This window comes from Mustelus asterias, chromosome 20, assembly GCF_964213995.1.
Source record: "Mustelus asterias chromosome 20, sMusAst1.hap1.1, whole genome shotgun sequence".
NCBI classification, from domain to species: domain Eukaryota; kingdom Metazoa; phylum Chordata; class Chondrichthyes; order Carcharhiniformes; family Triakidae; genus Mustelus; species Mustelus asterias.
In genome coordinates this window covers 45376193-45398095 of record NC_135820.1, presented here as the reverse complement: position 1 = coordinate 45398095, position 21903 = coordinate 45376193, and the positions used below count along the sequence as shown (strand labels likewise).

Sequence of the window (21903 nt, the reverse complement as noted above, 5' to 3'; positions counted from 1 at the left end):
AGTGTTTGAGGGAAAGGGAACCTTGTTTGATTAAATTGGTGTTGCTGCCAGCAGAGAATGGGTTGAATGAAGACATGGAGCCAGTCATCCCTCCTTATCTCGGTGTGTAACACTTAGGGAGTATCCCAGCCAGATAGTGACAAACTGAGGGGTCTCATCAAGAACTTTTGGGGATGCTGGCCTAGGGCTAGTTGCAACACTGTCCTCATAACTCCAGTGGCTGTAGCATGGCTGGTGAAGGGCCATTGACTTGGCTGTGGTGTTAACTGCAGGTGGGTAGCATCTAGCACCTTGAGATGTAGAAACTCCTGGACCTGCATTGCTCATATCAAGCAATCGTTCAATGTAGGAGCTGTGGTCAAACGGGCCACCTAAGATGGTGGCTTGCAAGAGCACGCTGGGATAATTGGACAAGCACTGAAACAGACAGACTGCAGCCTCAAAAGAAATTGTTGAGAGAAACAGGCTGCAGCTGCAGGAGCTGGAATACACAGGATATAGGCCACCTCCAGGACAAAGGACACGTTCTGGTCAAACTGGGTTGTTTACTGACATAGGGCTGCCTCAACCCCTTATTTGGGAGGGAGGTATGTGATCTACGTGACTCCAGCACCTACAAGCATGGCCGTTGGGTACACACCCAGAGATCGGGGTGGCAGCGCCTGATTGGACCTTATCAATCAGGGTGATCAAGTCCTGATCGACTGATTGGCAATGGCCAAAAAGGGCACGATAACCAATGAGGTATAAAGGGTGCTGTGCAACAGAAGAATCTCTCTCTCTCTTACCCAATGAACAAATGACAACAACGGTGACCATCATCAGCAACAACCAGGCACGAGGAGAGCCACCACACCCAAAGAAGGAAATAAGACCAGAGCCAGAGTATCTGGCCAGACCAAAGGACAAGACTTCGCAGAGGACTATGGAGACCAACACGTGGATAAAGGCCAATATCTGCCTGGGTACTTGCCAGTCACAGAAAAGTCAAGTCAAGGTCTATGGGACTTGAACTTTAGTATTCTGCAAGATAACTTATTGTCGTTTGGGTGGGTGATTAATAATTGTGTGTAAATATTATTGGACTAACAAGAAGTCTACTTGCAATTCTTTGTCCACCATATAAGAGTTAAAACAGACAGTGCGGCAGGCGCAGCAACAGAGCCCTAATTGTGTTGGGAGCAAGCTTGGTGCCTAATTAGTGGCCCCAAGTATCTGCAAGTGGCGGGTAGTTGCCTGCAAAGAATGGGCGATAAAGGCAGATAGCAGCCATGATGGGGACTGCCCTTGGCTAGTGAGAGAGAGAAAGGCAGCCCCTGAGAGGGCTAGTAGGCGCAGTGCACAGAAATGGCAAAAACCTCCAACTGAAAGGCATTGTGCCTGATCTGGAGCAATCCCCAATATCCAAAAAATTCTCATCTTTAAAAAAAATCCATTAATTTCCCTTCAAACTGAATTGAAAATCTGCAACTACTAAGCCAATTAATGTGTTCGGTTTTGGCGATTTACAAATTGAAAATCACCTTCTCATCCTCCCTGACCCATTAACAAGCTTCTCATGCAGCTTAATCGGCCATTAAAGCGAGGTGAACAGATTCCCAACTCCTACACACCGATACAAACTAAATGATAATTCATTGTTTATTATCCTAACAAGTATGTGGGTAACTTTAGAACTGCTACAAACGCATTAAGAGAATCATTTGAAATAGAAATGGTGCTGTTTTGTTCATTAAAGAATATGTTCAGAAACAAAGTGTAGCATTCCTTGAAAAGTTTGAGGTGCAAAGTTGATTGATGTAAGCTCTTCCCAGTGGAATGTAAAATGATGCTAATGGGACTGCATCATCTCAGTTGAATAAAGACATATTCCTCCAGGGCTGCAGCTGAATTGCTCCCTTTTGCTAAAAGCCTTTCTCATCTTCCTTATCCAGAGGAGATTTAAGGAAAAAGAAATTCACTCAGAGCCTGGTGGAAATCTGGAATGCATTGTCTGGGAAGGTAGTGGAGGCTGGTAACCTTAAAAACGTTGATAAGTATTTGGATGAGCACTTGAAATATCGTAACACTCAAGGATATGGGACAAGTGCTGGAAAATTGGATTAGCACAACTTTAGTGGTAGTTATTGTCAGTGCAGACCTGATGGGCCTTTTCTGCGCTGTATGGCTCCATGACCATGTCTCTCTGACATGCACATGACGACCCCACTAAGTAGGAGCACTCAATGGAGGTGTGCCACCATGTCACTGACTTAAACATGGGCAAGCCCAGTGTACTGTGGATTCCTTTGAGAGGAATTCTCCCTAATTTTGTTCACAAGTCCTTTTTCATGCCCCCTTTTTTGGTTTTTCTAATTGTTTTCTAAAGTTCCCTCTTGCACTTTCTATATTCCTCCAAGGCTGCAGCTGAATTGCTCCCTTTTCTAAAAGCCGTTCCCTTCTTCTTTATCCAGTCCTGAATTGTCCTAGACATCCAGGGTTCACTGAACTTGTTGCTCCTACATTTCCTCCTATTGAGAACATGTTGGAACTATACTCTCCCGAGTTTCTTTTTGAATGCCACCCAAGGCTCTGCTGTAGATTTTACCTCAAGGAGCTGTCCCCAGTCAACTTGGCCAGATCTTGCCTTAACTTAATAAAATCTGCCTTCCCCCAATCCATAGCCATTTTTTGCAAGTCATCTTTCGCCTGTCAGTAACAAATTTGAACTGTAATGTGTTGTGGTCGCTATCACTAAAATGCTCCCCCATTGAACACTTGTCCGGCTTTGTTCCTCAGAATCAGATCCAGTACTGCTCCATCCCTTGCTGGCCTTCTACATATTGGAGCAAAAACCTCCCCTGATTACATTTCAAGAAATCCACCCCCTCTAAACCCTTTACACAATGACTACCCATTTTATGTTGGGGAAGTTGAAGTCCCCCAGTATAATTAACCAATTATTCTCAGTGAATTGTTTACATATCTGCTCCTCTATTTTCCTCTGACACTTTGAGGGCTGCCAAGGTGTTGGCATCAGGGCCAGGGCCATCCCATGCCAGCTCCAGCACCACAGAAGCAGACCTTAGACATCAGGGAGGCGCCGCAAAGACTCTGGTGCCAGCTGGCCATTGGGCAGTGGCGAGGGCGTGAAGATAGCCATTCTATTGGCCACGGCTGTACAGGAGGTGCTGGTCATTCAGTGACCTGTCAGACAACACGTATCATAGAACATAGAACAGTACAGCACAGAACAGGCCCTTCAGCCCACAATGTTGTGCCGAGCTTTATCTGAAACCAAGATCAAGCTATCCCACTCCCTATCATCCTGGTGTGCTCCATGTGCCTATCCAATAACCGCTTAAATGTTCCTAAACTGTCTGACTCCACTATCACTGCAGGCAGTCCATTCCACACCCCAACCACTCTCTGCGTAAAGAACCTACCTCTGATGTCCTTCCTATATCTCCCACCATGAACCCTATAGTTATGCCCTCTACGCCCGGGCATCTGAGTTCATCACTTTCCACCTGGACCACACCCACAAGGATACTCAGGCTTAAGGATTCTTTGTCATCGCTGGGAGCGTGCATGACTCCTACATCCTCGGACAATCACAGATACCTGACATGTTCGGGAGTCACAAGAATCCTCCAGTGATAGCCACCTAGATGGCCACTGACAGCACCAACAATACCTGTCCATCTGTTTCACTGGGAAGGAGTTCTTGTTCCATGAGATTGAAGATATCAGCAATGACTTTCCATGAAAGCATCCTGGCACCCAGGTGCTCCTAAATTGAGAAAGCTAATGCCCTGTCTGTGGATCCAGCATTGAAGGCTCAGATGCTTCAAGCTAGATCGCAGTGTCCATTCCCTCTGTCCTATGGGATATGTGGCTGAGGAGGAGGCAGTTTCTGCTGCTGGTGCTGCAAATTCTGAGGCCAAAGTGAGAATGGCAAATGCTAATCCCAAGCTATGCAGAAGGTCGAGGGTAGGAAAATGCAGCCGAAGGTGACTGTAGCCCAAAACTGGTGAATTGAGTCATGTGAAATTCACCCCTGTAATGCTGTTCTCGGTATAAGTGCTGTGAGCAGCAATCCCTCACCTACACATGGCTGAAGCAACTCAATTTCATTTCTTGAAGAGTTCACAGCCTGACAGTTGTACTGAACAAACAGACCCTGCTGTGTTCTTCCCTGTTTGATCCAGGCTAGTGGAAGGGAACCCTTAGAAACATTAACATACAGAGGGATCTAGGCATGCAGGTCCACAGTTCCCTAAAAATGGCAACACAAGTGGCCAAGGTGATTAAGGAGGCTTACAGCATCATCAGCCGGGGCATTGAGTACAAGAGTTGGGAAATCATGTTGCAGCTATATAAAACCTTGGTTAGGCCGCATTTGGAGTATTGCGAGCGGTTCCGGTTGCCACACTACCAGAAAGACGTGGAAGCTTTGGAGAGAGTGCAAAGAAGGTTCACCAGGATATTGCCTGGTCTGGAGGGCATTAGTTATGTGAGATTAAATAAACTAGGACTATTTTCACTGGAAGGACAGAAGCTGAGGGGAGACCTGATAGAGGTCTACAAAATTATAACAGGCACAGATAGGGTTGAAAGTCCGAGACTTTTTCCCAGGGTGGTAGTATAAATTAAAAGGGGGCACAGGTACCAGGTGAGAGGGGGATAGTTTAAGAGAGATGTGAGGGGGAGGTTCTTCATGTAGATACTGGTGGATGCCTGGATTGCGCTGCCAGAGGAGGTGGTGGAAGCAGGCACATTTGCAACATTTAAGAGGCATCTGCACGGGTACATGAATCAGGAGGGAATAGAGGGACACGGACCGAGTAAGGGCAGCAGGAATTTTGAGTTTAGTTAGGGCATCATGATTGGCATGGGCTTGGAGGGCCGTACTTCTCTTTGTTCTTGAAGTTCCAAGCAGCTCGAGAAATCTGTGCACTGGATGTTGAGTGCGGTATTCTTGATTAACTCCTCAGTAAATGGGAAGCTTAAATATTTCAATTAAACAATTGAAGCTCCACTGGGGCTTCCCACTGAGCTGCAATCACTCCTGGGTTAAACTGGGAGTTGCGTGGGAACACTTCAGTTGCTGACTCGATGCCATATTTCAGGTTTTAACCCGCCTGCCTACAGCTAAATCATTCCTGGCATCCCACTCCTTTGCAATTAAAATTCTGCCCGTTGTCAACACAGATTGGTTTTGAATTGACTCTGTTACAAGTGCCGGCTGTATCCTTTTGTTCTGCGGTTGCAGAAGGTGAAATAACCTGTAATGCTGCACAATATCTCATCTGCATAGAATGAAAAAGTGAGCAAACATCTGGCTTCCAAATCTTTCCTTTTCGAGTGAGAACATGGCCAATACAAAATCTCTCTTCACAAACCTAATTCTTACACACACTCATTCAGGATTCTGTTCTGATATCCCAACATTCTCTAGATATAACAGGGCCGGGGGCCGGTGAGCCAAGCGCGGCGGGGCCAGGGACCGGCATGCCGGGGCCAGCACGGCTGGTGCGCGCGGCAGAGCCAGTGGCCGGCGAGCCCGGGGGCCGGCGAGTCCAGCGCAGTGGGGCCGGCGAGCCCGACGGGGCCTGAGGCCAGCGAGCCCGACGGGGCTGGGGGCCAGCGAGCCCGGCCCAGCGGGGCCGGCGAGCCCGGCGGGGCTGGCGAGCCCGACGCGGTGAGGCGGGGGGGGGGGGCCGGCCAGCCCGGTGTGGCGGGGCCGGGTGCCACCAAGCCCAGCGCAGCTGAGCTGGGGGCCGCCGAACCTGGGGTGGTGGGGCCGGGGGCCAGGGAGCCCGATGCGGTGGGGCCGGTGGCCAGGGAGCCCGACGCGGTGGGGCCAGCCAGCCAGGCGGGGCCGGTGGCCGGCGAGGCGGGGCTGGGGGCCAGGTGGGGCGCCGGCCAGCCCGGCGGGGCCGGGTGCCAGTGAGCCCGATGCAGCAGGGCCGGAGGCCGGTGAGCCAGGGTCGGGGATGGAAAAGTCGAATCTCGCCCAGGGAGTTGGAAGATTTGTTATTTTGGTGGAACTTGGGAAGAGGAGGTGACTGAGTGGTTGTGTCGCAAAAACCTAATTGATTGAGTGACTGAATGGGTGTGAGAGTGAATGAGTGACTGAGTACGTGTGTGGACTGAGAGAGTGACACTGGTTGAGCGTGTGGGAGTGGATGTATGTGAGTCAGTGAGTGAGTGAGTGTGTGGGAGCGAGTGAGTGAATGACATGGTGAGTTTGTCTTAAGCCCAGTCTCAGTTTTCTCACTCACTCTCAATACCGCACACACCTAAACACTCCTACCCACATACACTGACCCTCCACCATTCTGGTAATTCTTATTGATTACTCATTATGTAGCACAACAGGTTAACACCAGGACCTTGCTTTACTTTCCTTATATATAATCATAGAATCTCGCCATGCAGAAGAGACCATTCAGCTCATCGAGTCTGCACCGACTCTCTGATTCAGGCTCTCCCCTGCCCCACACAATGACCATGACTAATCCATTTAATTTACACATCTCAGGACACCAAGGGGCAATTTAGCATGGGGAATCCACCTAACCTAATCCTCCCAATCCTTGGAGTGTGGGAGTAAACCGGAGCACCCAGACAAAACCCATGCAGACACCGGGACAACATGCAAACTCCACATCGTCACCCAAGACTGGAATCCAACCCAGTTCCCTGGAGTTGTGAAGCAGCAGTGCTAACCACTGTGCCACACTGCCGCCCTAGTTAAAAGACAGAATTGGGTCGAAAATCAACCTTAGTTGAATGACATTCCTGTGTTTGGAAATATGACATCATTTCCTGGCAGAATTTAAACAGAGGTGCCATTATTAATCATGGCCTCGTTGTTATGTTCATGACAGCATTGTTAATGTTACAGCTCCTTTTGTTCAGCAGTTGTTTATTTCCTTAAAACCTCAACTTTTTCGGAAATTCAGGTTATTGCTGTGCCAAGCCTTACTTTCTGAAATTTGCTTCTTGGCACCTTGAATGAGAAAAATATACAAAATGTGGCTACCTGAGTGAAAAGGTTGGACCAGCCTAACCTAAGCTGTAAGCCTTCGATCATAAATATTACAATGCCTCATGTCTAGTAGCCCGGTTTTGTTGACCTTACAAGGGAAAGCGTATATTTAATATTTCAGAAATATTATAAATTGTTGCCCTCACATAAGTAAACAAACAGCATTTCAGAAACTACAACACACTGATAAAAATGTTAATTCTTTTGTTTGATTTCTATGAATCATGGACACCAAGGAGCAATACTTACAGCGTCTTTCCAAAATCCATCTCTTTCAGAGCCTCGTTGTTCTATTTGAGAAAGTGACGATGTTCCAACCTTAAAAAAATATATATTGAATTTACCAAGAAGCGGATTGCTGTACATCAGTGACCCGACTAAATTACACTGTACAATGTCCTCTAAATCATTTTCAGTTATGTGCAATCAGATATCTCATGGGATTTGTCTAGATAGTCTTGTTAAAATGCTTATTTTTTGACGTCCCATTTGATTTGATTTATTATTGTTACATGTATTAACATCGTGAAAAGTATTGTTTCTTGTGCGCTATACAGACAAAACATACCGTTCAAAGAGCAGGAAACAAGAGAGTGCAGAATGTAGTGTTGCAGTGATCGCTAGGCTGTAGAGAAAGATCAACTTAATGTAAGGTAAATCCATTCAAAAATCTGACAACAGCAGGGAAGAAGCTGTTCTTGAGTTGGTTGGTACGTAACCTCAGACTTTTGTATCTTTTTCCCGAAGGAAGAAGGTGGAAGAGAGAATGTCCAGGGTGCGCGAGGTCCTTAATTATGCTGCCTGCTTTTCCGAGGCAGCAGGAAGTGTAGACAGAGTCAATGGATGGGAGGCTGGTTTGCATGATGGATTGGGCTACATTCATGACCCTTTGTAGATCCTTGCAGTCTTAGGCAGAGCAGGAGCCATACCAAGCTGTGATACAACTAGAAAGAATGCTTTCTGTGGTGCATCTGTAAAAGTTGGTGAGAGTCATAGCTGGCATGCCAAATTTCCTTCGTCTTCTGAGAAAGCAGAGGCATTGGTGAGCATTCTTAACTATAGTGTCGGCATGGGGGTACCCGATCAGTTTGTTGGTGATCTGGACACCTAAAAGCTTGAAGCTCTCGACCCTTTCTGCTTTGTTCCCATTGATGTAGACAGGAGCATGTTCTCCTTTACGCTTCCTGAAGTCGATGACAATCTCCTTCGTTTTGTTGACATTGAGGGAGAGATTATTGTTGCCGCAGCAGTTCACCAGATTCTCTATCTCATTCCTGTACTCCGTCTCATCATTGTTTGAGATCCGACCCACTACGGTGGTGTCATCAGCAAACTTGAAAATCGAATTGGAAGGGAATTTGGCCGCACAGTCATAGGTGTATGAGGAGAATAGTAGGGGGCTGAGAACACAGCATTGTGGGGCACCAGTGTTGAGGATGATCGTAGTGTTGTTGTCTATCCTTACTGATTCAGATCTGTGGGTTCGGAAGTTCAGAATCCAGTCGCAGAGGGAGATGCCGAGGTCCAGGCCACAGAGTTTGGAGATGAGTTTCGTGGGAATAATAGTGTTGAAGGCTGAGCTGTTGTCAATAAATAGGAGTCTGACATAAGTGTCCTTGTTATCTAGGTGTTCCACGGTTGAGTGCAGGGCCAGGGAATGGCATCTGCTGTGGGCCTGTTGCAGCGCTAGACAAACTGTTGTGGATCCAGGTAGTCTGGGATGCTGGAATTGATTCGTGTCATGACTAACCTTCCGAAGCACTTCATAATGATGGATGTCAGAGCCACCGGCTGATAGTCATTAAGGCACGCTGCTTGGTTTTTCTTAGGTACCGGGATGATGGTCATCTTCTTGAAGCAGATAGGGACTTTAGATTGTTGTAAAGAGAAGTTGAAAATGTCTGTGAATATCTCCACCAGCTGATCCGCGCAGGATCTGAGTGCACGTCTGGATACCCCATCCGGGCCAGTTGCTTTCCGTGGGTTGACCTTCAAGAAAACTGCTTTGACATCTGCAATGGTGATCCCAGATACAGGTTCATCCAGGACTTCCAGGGTGGAGGACATGCTCTCGCTGACCTTTTGCTCAAAACAGGCGTAGAATGCATTGAGCTCATCAGGGAGAGATGCGCTGGAGCCGGCAATTTTACATGCCTTCATCTTGTAGCCTGTTATGTCTTGCAGACCTTGCCATAGTCAGCGGGGGTCGGTGTGGCTAGCCTGGGACTCTAGCTTGGTCTGGTATTGTCTTTTGGCATCTTTGATGGATGTTCTTAGATCGTATCTGGCTTTCTTGTATAGGTCAGTGTCGCCTGACTTGAACGCCTCAGACCTGGACTTCAGCAAGCAGTGGATATCCCTGTTCATCCATGGTTTCAGGTTGGGGAACACACGGATTTGCTTCTTTGGCGTACAGTCTTCTACACACTTACTAATGAAGTCAGTTACTATGGTGGCGTACTCGTTCAGACTGGTCGCAGAGTTTTTAAATACTGACTAGTCCAAGCAGCCCCGTAGAAGATCATCCAATTCCTCAGACCAACATTGCACGATTCTCTTTGATGGACTCTATGTTTTTTTGGGGTAATTCTTCGAATTGTTTGAGGATCTTGAATTTATGAAGTACCTTTAAAGGGTGGCACAGTGGTTAGCATTGCTGCCTCACAGCGCCAGAGACCCGGGTTCAATTCCGGCCTCAGATGTCTGGAGTGTGGAGTTTGCACACTCTCTCCGTGTCTGTGTGGGTTTCCTCCAGGTGCTCCGGTTTCCTCCCACAGTCCAACGATGTGCAGGTTAGGTGGATTGGCCATGCTAAATTACCGCTTAGTATCAGACGGATCAACAGGATAAACATGCGGGGTAACGGGGATGGGTGGAATTGTTGTCGGTGGAGACTCGATGGGCCAAATGGCCTCCTTCTGCACTTCGGGATTCTATGAAGTTCTGATGTTGTTTTCCATACGAGCCCAGTGCTACAAAATGTGGTTCTGTTGGCATTGGTTTCAGCATTACAGGAGCCAAGAATAGGAATATATGGTGAGAGGAGACAGCACCAAATAACTTTGTGGGCAGTCTGACTTGCTCCGAGCCATGGAGGCAATTGTGAATGTGCTTTTTGAGCTGCAGCATGTCTCGGGGTAGAAGCAGCAGAGAGGCGATGCTACTTGCATACACAAGGGGAGGAGGGCTCCAACAAAGAGCCTTGCCAACCCAGGGTCTTTAGACTTCACTTCTCCTACCTCCATCTCAGCCAGGAGCAGTGTCTGTAGCAGCAGCTATGCTTCACCAAAGAGGGTGTGAATGAACTGTGCCATTAAGCTGACCTGCAGCCACACAGCAGGACAAAGATGGCGCTGCCAACAGCTGGCAAAGCCACCATCACCCTCAATTTCTGTGGCCAGCAAATCCTTCTAGGATTGAGCATCATTTCTCAGTGATCACTGCAGCAGGGAGGTTACCGAGGTCCTGTGCAGAGGGAGAGAGAACTTCATTGTGTTCTCCCTAAGCAGCAAGAAGCAGGACAAGCAGGCACATGACCCTGCCAGGATAGCAAACTTTCTAATGGCTCAGGGATGTATTGAGTGCTCTGCAGGTGCCACATTTCAATGGGGCGACATAGCACAGCCATAAAGGGTTCCACTCTCTGAACATGCAGTGGGTGAGTAACTATGCCCACCATGTTGCTAAATTCCCATTTTCCAGTGAGCAATCACAATGCTTTCACCCTGCACCAGTCAGCCATTCACCATGATGAACCAGGATGCAGCTGCTCAGTGATAAAGGCTACCCACTCAACATGTGGCTGATGGCCTCCCTCCATCCCGTAACCATTTGTGGATAGCGCTCCCATAATCACAGCCATAGGACAACTTGGAGCAGAACATCAGCATCCTGAAACAATGCTTCTGCTACCTGGGGTGGGGAGGGGCGGGGGGGGGGGGGTCCCTCTAGTGCTCGACAAATATGTGATACGATTTGTGATAGTTTTCTGAGTTGTCTGAGCAGGACTGGAAGATCCCACCAGTGTGAAGGGCCAGAAAATCCCATCAGTAAAGTACACCACAAAGCCAAAGCATCAGAATAAATTCCTCATGCTTGCCTGAGATGAATAAAACTAATCCCCAATTTTCTTTATCCAGGTATAGCAGGAATCAGAAGTCACAGTTCAGAACAGGAATTTCAAATCTACTCCCGACAAACAAAGAAGCTTTGTATCAATTCAAGTTATAACATATATATATATTGATTTAGTGATAGGAATTAGGGATTCAGTTTTATAACCTGTGACAAACGAAACCAAACAGAATAGCTTCAAGTAAACACAATATATGTAGCAAGCTTTTGTCATTACATATTTGCGTACAGTGTAACATGCAAAAAAACACACCCAACTTCTCCCATTGTGCAAGTTAGCAGCAAGATCTCAAAACAAGCAACACGTTTCTAATTGAACTCAAAGAACTTCTCGTGATGCTGTCAGTTTGGTTTTGAGTACTCTGGGTGGAATTTTCCAGTCCTGCCGGCAACGCAGCCAGGGGGACGTTCAATTTGGCAGGAGGCAAAAAATCTATTTGCTGACGGTTTCCTGATAAACTGGCAGAATTTTGCTGCCTCAGCTTTCCAGATGGGTTAAAGGTGGATCGAGCTTCCTGACAGACAATGTCGGGAACCCTAATTGCAACATCAGCAGCTCTTGCATTCTCATTAACAGACCACCTCACCCGAATTAAGTTCGCCCTCCAAATTAAAGTTCCCCGCCAGCGGGAATTTTGAACTTCCAGTTTTCTGACCCTATAAAAAGTGGCGAGCACCTGGCGAGTTTCACTGCTTCCACAATTTTGAGGTTGGTAAATGGTGCTTTCTCCTTTTTGGGGACCTCGCAGACCTTCACTCACGTGCCATTAGCAAACGCTGTGCCAAGGCTGGACAAGGGAGACAGGCAAGGGTTGACCGGGGGGAGGTGGGGGCGGGGGGATTGGGAGATTGCGTGAAGCAAAGACAGGGCAAGGGAGGAAGTCTCATGGGGGGAAGGGTAGGGAGAATGTTGGCACTAGCCATGTATTTGCATTGCCTTATCATTGCCACTATTAATAGGTAAAACTTAATGAAGGATGCATTTATGTAAAATGGGCGAATAAAAAATTAATTCTACTGCCATTTCGGACTATCTTTCTACTCCTTTGGAAGAAAGGGTTTGTGGATTGGCCATGCAACATTACCACTTGTACATAGGTTAGATGGATTAGCTACGGGGGATATGCTAACTGCGGGAGGGGGGCTGGTGAATACCGGCTCTGATTGTGGGAGGGGGGCTGGTGAATGCAGGCTCTGATTGCCGGGGTGGTGCATTGGGGGGGGTAGAGTTGGGGGGGGGGGGCGGGGTTGGGGGTGCGGTAGAGCAGGTGCCAGCTTTGATTGTGGGGGTGGGGGGGGGGGGGGGGGGGGGGGAGGGGTGGAATGCCGGCACTGATCATTGGGAGAGGAGGGTTATTTTTTTCCTTTGATTGGGGCACCCTTTAAGCATGGCACCCCGATCTCAGTGCAGCCCAGATTTGCCAGCGTGTTTAGGCCCCACCCCTCTACATGATACCTTGAAACACGGCCATTCATTTTTTTTGACTGGATCAAAAATCTGGAGAGAAAACCGGCCTGTTTCTTACTATTTAAGAAAGGAGGAAGAGGGGGAATGAAGAATGAGAGACCTGTTCGTTTGACGTCAGCAATAGTGAATATGTTAGAATCCATTATAAAGGATATGATAACTATACTTTTAGAAAAGAATGGTAAAATTGCGCAGTGTCAACATGGATTTATGGAAAGGAAATCATGTTTGACAAATTTGTTGCAATTGTTTGAGGATGTTACTTATAGCATTGATAAAGGAGTGGATGTGGTGTACTTAGATTTTCAGAAAGCTTTTGATAAGATCCCACACAGGAGATTAGTAAATAGTAGATTGCAGGGGATTCGGGGGAGGGGGGGAACAGGGTGGGGAGAACATGCTCGTATGGATTGAGATTTGGTTAAGAGAGAGTAAGCAAAGGGTAGGATCATTTGCAGACTATTACTAATGGATTACCACAAGGAGCAGTGCTTGGTCCAGTTATTTGCATTCTATATAAATGATCTGGATATGGGGATCAATTCTAATATTTCCAAATTTGCTTGGTGTAATTGTAAGTTGTGAAGAGGATGCAAGGAGGATTCAAGAGGACTTGAACAGACTAAGTGACTGGACTAGAACATGACAGATTTAGGATGCATAGGATGTGGAAGGAAACAGCAGGGGATGGGCACAATTGAATGTGGAGCTTGTTCAAGGAACAGCTCCTGCATGTCCTTGATAAGTATGTACCTGTCAGGCAGGGAGGAAGTGGTCGAGCGAGGGAACCGTGGTTTACTAAAGAAGTTGAATCTCTTGTGAAGAGGAAGAAGGAGACTTATGTAAAGGTGAGACGTGAAGGCTCAGTTAGGGTGCTTGAGAGTTACAAGTTAGCCAGGAAGACCTAAAGAGAGAGCTAAGAAGAGCCAGAGGGGACATGAGAAGTCTTTGGCAGGTAGGATCAAGGAAAACCCTAAAGCTTTCTTTAGGTATGTCAGGAATAAAAGAATGACTAGGATAAGATTAGGGCCAGTCAAGGACAGTAGTGGGAAGTTGTGCGTGGAGTCCGAAGAGATAGGAGAGGCACTAAATGAATATTTTTCGTCAGTATTCACACAGGAAAAAGACAATGTTGTCGAGGAGAATACTGAGATACAGGCTATTAGACTAGATGGGATTGAGGTTCATAAGGAAGAGGTGTTAGCAATTCTGGAAATAGATAGGTCCCCTGGGCCGGATGGGATTTTTCCTAGGATTGTCTGGGAGGCTAGGGAGGAGATTGCAGTGCCTTTGGCTTTGATCTTTATGTCGTCATTGTCTACAGGAATAGTGCCAGAAGACTGGAGGATAGCAAATGTTGTCCCCTTGTTCAAGAAGGGGAGTAGAGACAACCCTGGTAATTATAGACCAGTGAGCCTTACTTCTGTTGTGGGCAAAGTTTTGGAAAGGATTATAAGAGATAGGATTTATAATCATCTAGAAAGGAATAATTTGATTAGGGATAGTCAACACGGTTTTGTGAAGGGTAGGTCATGCCTCACAAACCTTATTGAGTTCTGGCTGACCAAAGAGGTGGATAAGGGTAAGCAGTTGATGTGGTGTATATGGATTTCAGTAAAGCGTTTGATAAGGTTCCCCACGGTAAACTATTGGGATTAAGGAGGCATGGGATTAAGGGTGATTTAGCGGTTTGGATCAGAAATTGGCTAGCTGTAAGAAGACAGAGGGTGGTGGTTGATGGGAAATGTTCACCCTGGAGTTCAGTTACTAGTGGTGTACCGCAAGGATCTGTTTTGGGGCCACTGCTGTTTGTCATTTTTATTAATGACCTGGATGAGGGCGTAGAAGGATGGGTTAGTAAATTTGCGGATGACACTAAAGTCGGTGGAGTTGTGGACAGTGCAGAAGGATGTTGCAGGTTACAGAGGGACATAGATAAGCTGCAGAGCTGGGCTGAGAGGTGGCAAATGGAGTTTAATGCGGAAAAGTGTGAGGTGATTCATTTTTGAAAGACTAACAGGAATACAGAGTACTGGGCTAATGGTAAGATACTTGGTAGTGTGAATGAGCAGAGAAATCTCGGTGTCCATGTGCATAGATCCCTGAAAGTTGACACCCAGGTTGATAGGGTTGTTAAGGCGGCGTATGGTGTGTTAGCTATTACTGGTAGAGGGATTGAGTTTCAGAGCCATGAGGTCATGTTGCAGCTGTTCAAAACTCTGGTGCGGCCGCACTTGGAGTATTGCGTACAGTTCTGGTCGCCGCATTATAGGAAGGATGTGGAAGCACTGCAGAGGAGATTTACCAGGATGTTGCCTGGTATGGTGGGAAGGTCTTATGAGGAAAGGCTGAGGGACTTGAGGCTGTTTTCGTTAGAGAGAAGAAGGTTAAGAGGTGACTTAATGGATGCATACAAGATGATCAGCGGATTAGATAGGGTGGACAGTGAGAGCCTTTTTCCTCGGATGGTGATGGCTAACACGAGGGAACATAGCTTTAAATTGAGGGGTGATAGATATAAGACAGAGGTCAGAGGTAGGTTCCTTACTCAGAGAGTAGTAAGGGCATGGAATGCCCTGCCTGCAACAGTAGTGGACTCGCCAACATTAAGGGCATTTAAATTGGATAGACATATGGATGATATTGGAATAGTGTAGGTTAGATGGGCTTTAGATTGGTTTCACAGGTCGGCGCAACATCGAGGGCCGAAGGGCCTGTAGTACGCTGTAATGTTCTATGTTCTAGATGAATATACATTGGGATTCTCTGGCCTCCCCATGGTATTTCTCTCAGTGTCAGGAAGCGGTACGCCATTGGCTGGTGGTATGATCTTCAGGTCCCGCCGCCATCAATGGATTTTCCCATTGATTCCACCCCACATCGCCAGGAAACGCACGGTGGGGGTGCGCCGTCGGTGGGACCAGATGATCCTGCTGGCATGAAGAGCCAGAAGATTGCACCCTAGATGTGAATAAGTGTAAATTTATTTGGTGGAAAAATTTGGAAGGCAGAATATTTCTTAGCTCGCGAGAGGTTGGGAAGTGCAGATGTCCAAAGGGAGTGCTTGTCCATGAGTCACAAAAATTTAACATGCAGGTGTAGCAGGACATTAGGAGGGCAAATGGTGTGTTGGATTTCATCATGAGGGAATTTCACTGCAAAAGTAAAGATATTTTGCATCAGTTGTATAGAGCTTTAATGCGTCCTCACCTGGAGTATTATGCACAGGTTTGGTTCCCTTATCTGAGGAGAGATATATACTTGCCACAAAGGGAGCGCGATGAGGGTTCACTGATTAATCCCCAAGATGGTGAGACTGTTTTGTGAGGAGACTGGGTCTGCATTTCCTAAAGATCTGAAGAATGCGGGGTGACCTCATTGAAACTTATAAACTTTTTTACAGGGCAGATCTAGATAAGATGCTTCCCCTGGCTGGTGAATCTAAAAACATGGGGCATAATCTCAGGATTAGAGTTCGGCCATTTAAGACTGAGATGAGGAAGAAAGTCTTCACTCAAAGGGTGCTGAACCTTTGGAATTCTCTACCCCAGAGGGCTGTGGAAACTCAATCATGGAGCATGTTCTATACAGAAATTGATAGATTTCTGGAGACTGATAATATGAAGGGATATGGGGTTAACGCTGAAAAGTGGTGTGAGGTAGATGATCTAATTAAATGGTGGAGCAGACTTGATGGGCTGAATGGCCTATTCCTGATCCTATGTTTCTCTGAAATGAAGTGAATCCTGAACTATAATCATGCTCATTACACAAAGGTAACATTTCCAGGTTTTTTCGGCTTTCAATGACGTGTTACCATGCTGTCTTTCTATTGTTATATTTATTGGATGAATGTTAATTGTATTCAGAATTTGTTAGATACCCCGATGAAGAAAATAGAACAAAAGAAAAATTGGTTGCTTGGTTAATGCACAAGCAGAAAACTATGGTCTGGAACTCTCATTTTCTCTTTCACAAGAATTGTTTGCTAATAGGTCTCATTAATTCAGGTGTCCATTCACAAAGGGTTTAAACTATAGTAAGGTTTTACATACTTACTTGGATTGGTACACAAGGTTCTTCATTGTTGTAGTTTATCAGTTTTCCTTTGAAATGATCATATACCAATGCCTCACAGATTTTCTTCCTCATAACCAACATCAGACAAAAGCCAACTATGAAAAAAAAAAGCAAATGAAATCAGTCTTTGCCTAAGACTGCAAGTCTTTTTAACAGCAAACTTTAACGTAACTAAAATAATTGTACAAATATCATGGGTAGATAATGATTGTGGAATGATGATGTCCACGTTACAATGAAGCTCTGCAAGAAGAGAGAACCTAAAATTAAATATCTTGACTACTTAAAGAAGCACTTTATGTTTTTTGATTCAAGTAAAACACGTATTACTTAAAACATTATTTTTTATTCCAATCACCATCATGTATGCCCTGACCAAAACTCCTTAGCCCTTTGTCTGCTGATGCTTCATCCTGAGCCATTTTACTTGGCAGTTTTTGTCTTCCATTCTCAATGGCAGGTTGAGGCAGCTGGTCCCAAGTCTACTCCAGCCAGGACAGGAATAAATGTGTGTTGATGGTGGTATTCTGAAGATGAACCATCCATCAAGCCAAATGAACTAACTGGCTCCTATTAGTCCCAACAGCTTCCCATAAATTACTGCAAATTTTCAGGCCATAATATCAGGAAACAGTTCTTTGCAGAATCATTGACAGCTGAATTGATCCTCAGCTGAGGTAATTGAGGCAAAAACTCTGCAATCTTTGAAGAAACAGTTAAATGTTGTGGTGAAGAGAGCATAAGGCGTCTATGAAAAGGATGGGCCAAATGGACTCGCGCGTATGCATTTATCTTTATTGTCTTTGTGAAATTCAATGATCAATCTCTTCAAAATGTACAAATGCAAGCCAACCTTCGTGACATGGAACCTTGTTCAATGAGAGAGTGTAGACCAGAGAATTGGTTTAAGCCATTAGTAAACTCTGCTCAATGCACCCATCAATTTATAAAGCACACAACACTAGCCACAATCTCTTAAATGGGTCTAAGTAATAGCAGAGATGTAAAGATATTTCTTTCTCAGTGAATTTCAATGTATTTCTCATAAAGATTTTTGTGTGGGTGGATTTAATTCTATGTGAGCTTGTGTTAACTTACGTAACAAAAAGAACAAAGTTCCAAAGAGAAGACCAATGGCAACAGCACCGAAAACAACTGAAGTTGGACCTGGATGAGGGCAGGTACTTCCATCATAACAGTGACAGACCCATAGATAGAGTGTATCCTTAGTTTCCACACCCTGTCTGTCTCTGATCTTTAAAGGCACGGTGTAGTTTCCAATGGGGATTTTCTTCATTCTGACAAGTTTAACAGAATAACCTGTCATAAAGATACAAAACTTTATTAATAAGAGAACCTACAGAAATAGATTGCAAATTATGCGTCAATGAATTACATCTTTTTTTAAAATTCATTTGTGGGACATGGGCGTCACTGGTTGGCCAGCATTTATTACCCATCACTAGTTGCCCTTGGAGGCAGTTGAGAGTCAACCACATTGCTGTGGCTCTGGAGTCACATGTAGGCCAGACCAGGTAAATACGGCAGATTTCCTTCCTTAAAAGACATTAGTGAACCGGATGGGTTTTTCTGACAATTGACAATGGTTTCGTGGTCATCAGTCGATCCTTAATTCCAGATTTTCTTTTAAACTAAATTCAAGTCCCACCATCTGCTGTGGCAGGATTCGAACCCAGGTCCCCAGACATTAACTGAGTTTCTGGATTAATAGTCTAGTGATAATACCACTAGGCCATCACCTCCCTTATCATTCCTCATTAACCAAAATAATTTGTCACCATTCTTCTGAACTATAAAAAGATGTAGTGAAGCAAACTAATAGCTTCTGATTCAGAACCTACCAAACTCTTGGTCTAATTTCCACTTTTCCTTTATATTTTGTTCATTGTCCAGAAGTTCAAAGTAAAATGGACCACCAAATGGAATCATGTCACCATCTTTAGCTGTAAGAGTGATGTGCCGAATGTCTCCATCATCACACATTTCTTCGTATGTAGAAATCAAATGTGGCTCATTATCATTGACATCCATCAAAAACATGTTTAAAGTACCACTCCCCGTTTGAGGGGGTACCCCTAGAGAAAAGAAAATTGTATGAGCAACAAATTGCGTTCGTCTGTCATGTCTTTGATGCTCCTTATTTTAAACCAATGATGATACGGGTATCACGAATCAAAAATTGAAAACTGCAGATGCTGGAAATTGAATCTGATATCTGTGTTCCTTGTCACTCGTTTGCAACTTAAACGCACTGCCCTGGGCAATCTTCTTTCACCCTACACCTTGACTACGTCCACAGTAAAGGCAGCTGTCCAATCAGGATTTTCTGATTAGAAGTAAAGTTAGGAAATCAATTTTCAACAATTGAGGTGTATAAAATCATGAGGGGCATAGATAGGATGAACGCACATCATATTTTTCCCAGGGTAGGGGAATTGAAAACTAGAGGGCATGAGTTTAAGGTGAGAAGGGAAAGATTTAAAAGGGACATGAGGGGCAACTTCTTCATGGCAACATTTAAAAAGCATTTGGATAAGTACATGGATGGGAACGGATTAGAGGGATATGGACCTCTACTTTCTCAGAAGACTAAGGAAATTTGGCATGTCAGCTACGACTCTCACCAACTTTTACAGAAGCACCATAGAAAGCATTCTTTCTGGTTGTATCGCAACTTGGTATGGCTCTTACTTTGCCCAAGATTGCAAGAAATTACAAAAGGTTGTGAATATAGCCCAATCCATCAATCAAACCAGCCTCCTATCTACTGACTCCATTTACACTTCCCGCTGCCTCGGAAAAGCAGTCAGCATAATTAAGGACCCCATGCACCCGGACATATTCTCTTCCACCTTTTTCCATTGGGAAAAAGATACCAAAGTCACGTACCAACTTACTCAAGAACAGCTTCTTCCCTGCTGCCATCAGACTTTTGAATGGACCTACCTCACACCAAGTTGATCTTTCTCTACATCCTAGCTGTGACTGCAACACTACATTCTGCACACTCTCATTTCCATCTCTATGAACAGTATGTATTGTCTGTATAGTGCGCAACAAAAAATACTTTTCACTGTATACTAATACATGTGACAATAATAAATCAAATTAAATCAAAACAAGATGCGGTCAATTGGGATTAGCTAGGAGAGCACCATAGGCAGCATGGACCGGTTGGACCAAAAGATCTGTTTGTGCACTTTATTGCTCTATGGCTCTGTGACTTTTAATTCAGGTGCTCTTGCAGGCCCGAGGATTTTGAACCTGAACCACAGTGAGTGACATTCTTCAACAGGTGTGGTCTTTTATTCAATGTTCTCAAATCACCCTATTGAGCAATCAGCCTCAAGACTCCAGATCTAAATAATTGTTTTTCAGGAATTACACAATGGGAGGACTAACAAGGCAAGTGAATGCACAATGAATGGTAGGACCAATAATACGCGGAAGCACAGAGGACCAGAGGAACCTTGAGGTCCATGTCCTGAAGGCAGCAGGACAGATAGATAAGGTGGGTAAGAAGGTATATGGAATACTTGCCTTTATTAACTGAGGCGTAACATATAAGAGCAGGGAGATTCGGATGGAGCTGTGTAATATGCTCATTAGGCCACAGCTAGAGTACTGTTCTAGTTGCTACAATATAGGAAGAATGTGATTGCTCTAGAGAGAGTGAAGAGGAGAATCACCTGTTGCCTTGTCTGGAGTGTTTCAGCTATGAAGAGATGGTTGTTAGGATGGTATTGTTCTGGTGTTGTTCTCCTTACAACAGATTGGCTGTGCCAATCACTCCCCATCCTCAAAGTTATACTAAAAATCTTAGTATACAGGCACAACAAGTGATTAGAAGGGAAATAGAATGTTGTCATTTATTACAAAGAGTATAGAATATAAAAGTAGGGATGTTTTGCTATACTTGTACAGGCCAATGGTGCGAACACATCTAGAATGCTGCCATAGTTTCGGCTTCCTTATTTAAGAAAGGATATAAATGCATTGGAAGCAGTCTAGAGAAGGTTCACTCAGTTGATCTCTGTGATGGGGGAGTAATCTTACTTAAAAAGGTTGAGCAGGTTGGGCCTGTATCCATTGGAGTTTAGAAGAATGAGATATTATCTTAGTAGAACATATAAGATCCTGAGGTAACTTGACAGGGTGGATGCTGAAACTATTTTTCTCCTTGTGGGAGTGACAAGAACCAGGGAACACAATTTAAAGATAAGGGGTCTCCTATTTAACATGGCAATGAGAAGAAATGGTTTCTCTCAGAGTGTCATAAATCTTTGGCATTCTCTTTCCCAGAGAGCAGTGGAGGCAGGGTCATTGAAGGGTCTTTAAGACAAAGGTAGTTGTTATTCTTGGCTAACAAGAAAGTAAAAGGTTATTGGGGGTAGGCAGAATATGGAGTTGATATCACAACCAAATCAGCCATGATCTTATTGAATGGCAGAGTAGGCTCAAGGGACCAAATGCCCTACCGTTGCTCCTAACTCATATGTTCATGTATATGTTCTTATGTTTGTACAGCAAATTGGTTACACAGGCCACACACCCTTTATTTGGACATCACTATTTCAATGACAGAGGGATGGATGTTACGATGGGTTATTGGGCCTAGTTGTATCCCAAGCATACTCACTGGGAGCAAAGGGAGCAGAGCAATATTCCCAAAGGTGATCTCCTAATTGGCTATAAGAACATAAGAAATAGGAGCAGGAGTAGGCCATCTAGCCCCTCGAGCCTGCCCCACCATTCAATAAGATCATGGCTGATCTGAAGTGGATCAGTTCCACTTACCCGCCTGATCCCTATAACCCCTGATTCCCTTACTGATCAGGAATCCATCTATCCGTGATTTAAACATATTCAACGAGGTAGCCTCCACCACTTCAGTGGGCAGAGAATTCCAGAGATTCACCACCCTCTGAGAGAAGAAGTTCCTCCTCAACTCTGTCCTAAACTGACCCCCCTTTATTTTGAGGCTGTGCCCTCTAGTTCTAGTTTCCTTTCTAAGTGGAATGAATCTCTCCATCTCTACCCTATCCAGCCCCTTCATTATCTTATAGGTCTCTATAAGATCCCCCCTCAGCCTTCTAAATTCCAACGAATACAAACCCAATCTGCTCAGTCTCTCCTCATAATCAACACCCCTCATCTCTGGTAT

General features: G+C 45.2%; 1 protein-coding gene across 1 annotated transcript in view; it reads right to left on the bottom strand.

Annotated features, from left to right (window-relative positions):
- The window catches only part of LOC144508246 (cadherin-like protein 26), a 105311-nt gene that overhangs the window by 29024 nt on the left and 54384 nt on the right, over positions 1 to 21903 (bottom strand). Inside the window, exons 9-11 of the mRNA XM_078236062.1 lie at positions 18581 to 18814; positions 17817 to 18038; positions 16698 to 16813 (exon numbers count right to left, since the gene is read on the bottom strand). Of these exons, the coding sequence (XP_078092188.1) occupies positions 16698 to 16813; positions 17817 to 18038; positions 18581 to 18814 (572 nt within the window). The remainder of the gene's footprint in view (positions 1 to 16697; positions 16814 to 17816; positions 18039 to 18580; positions 18815 to 21903) is intronic.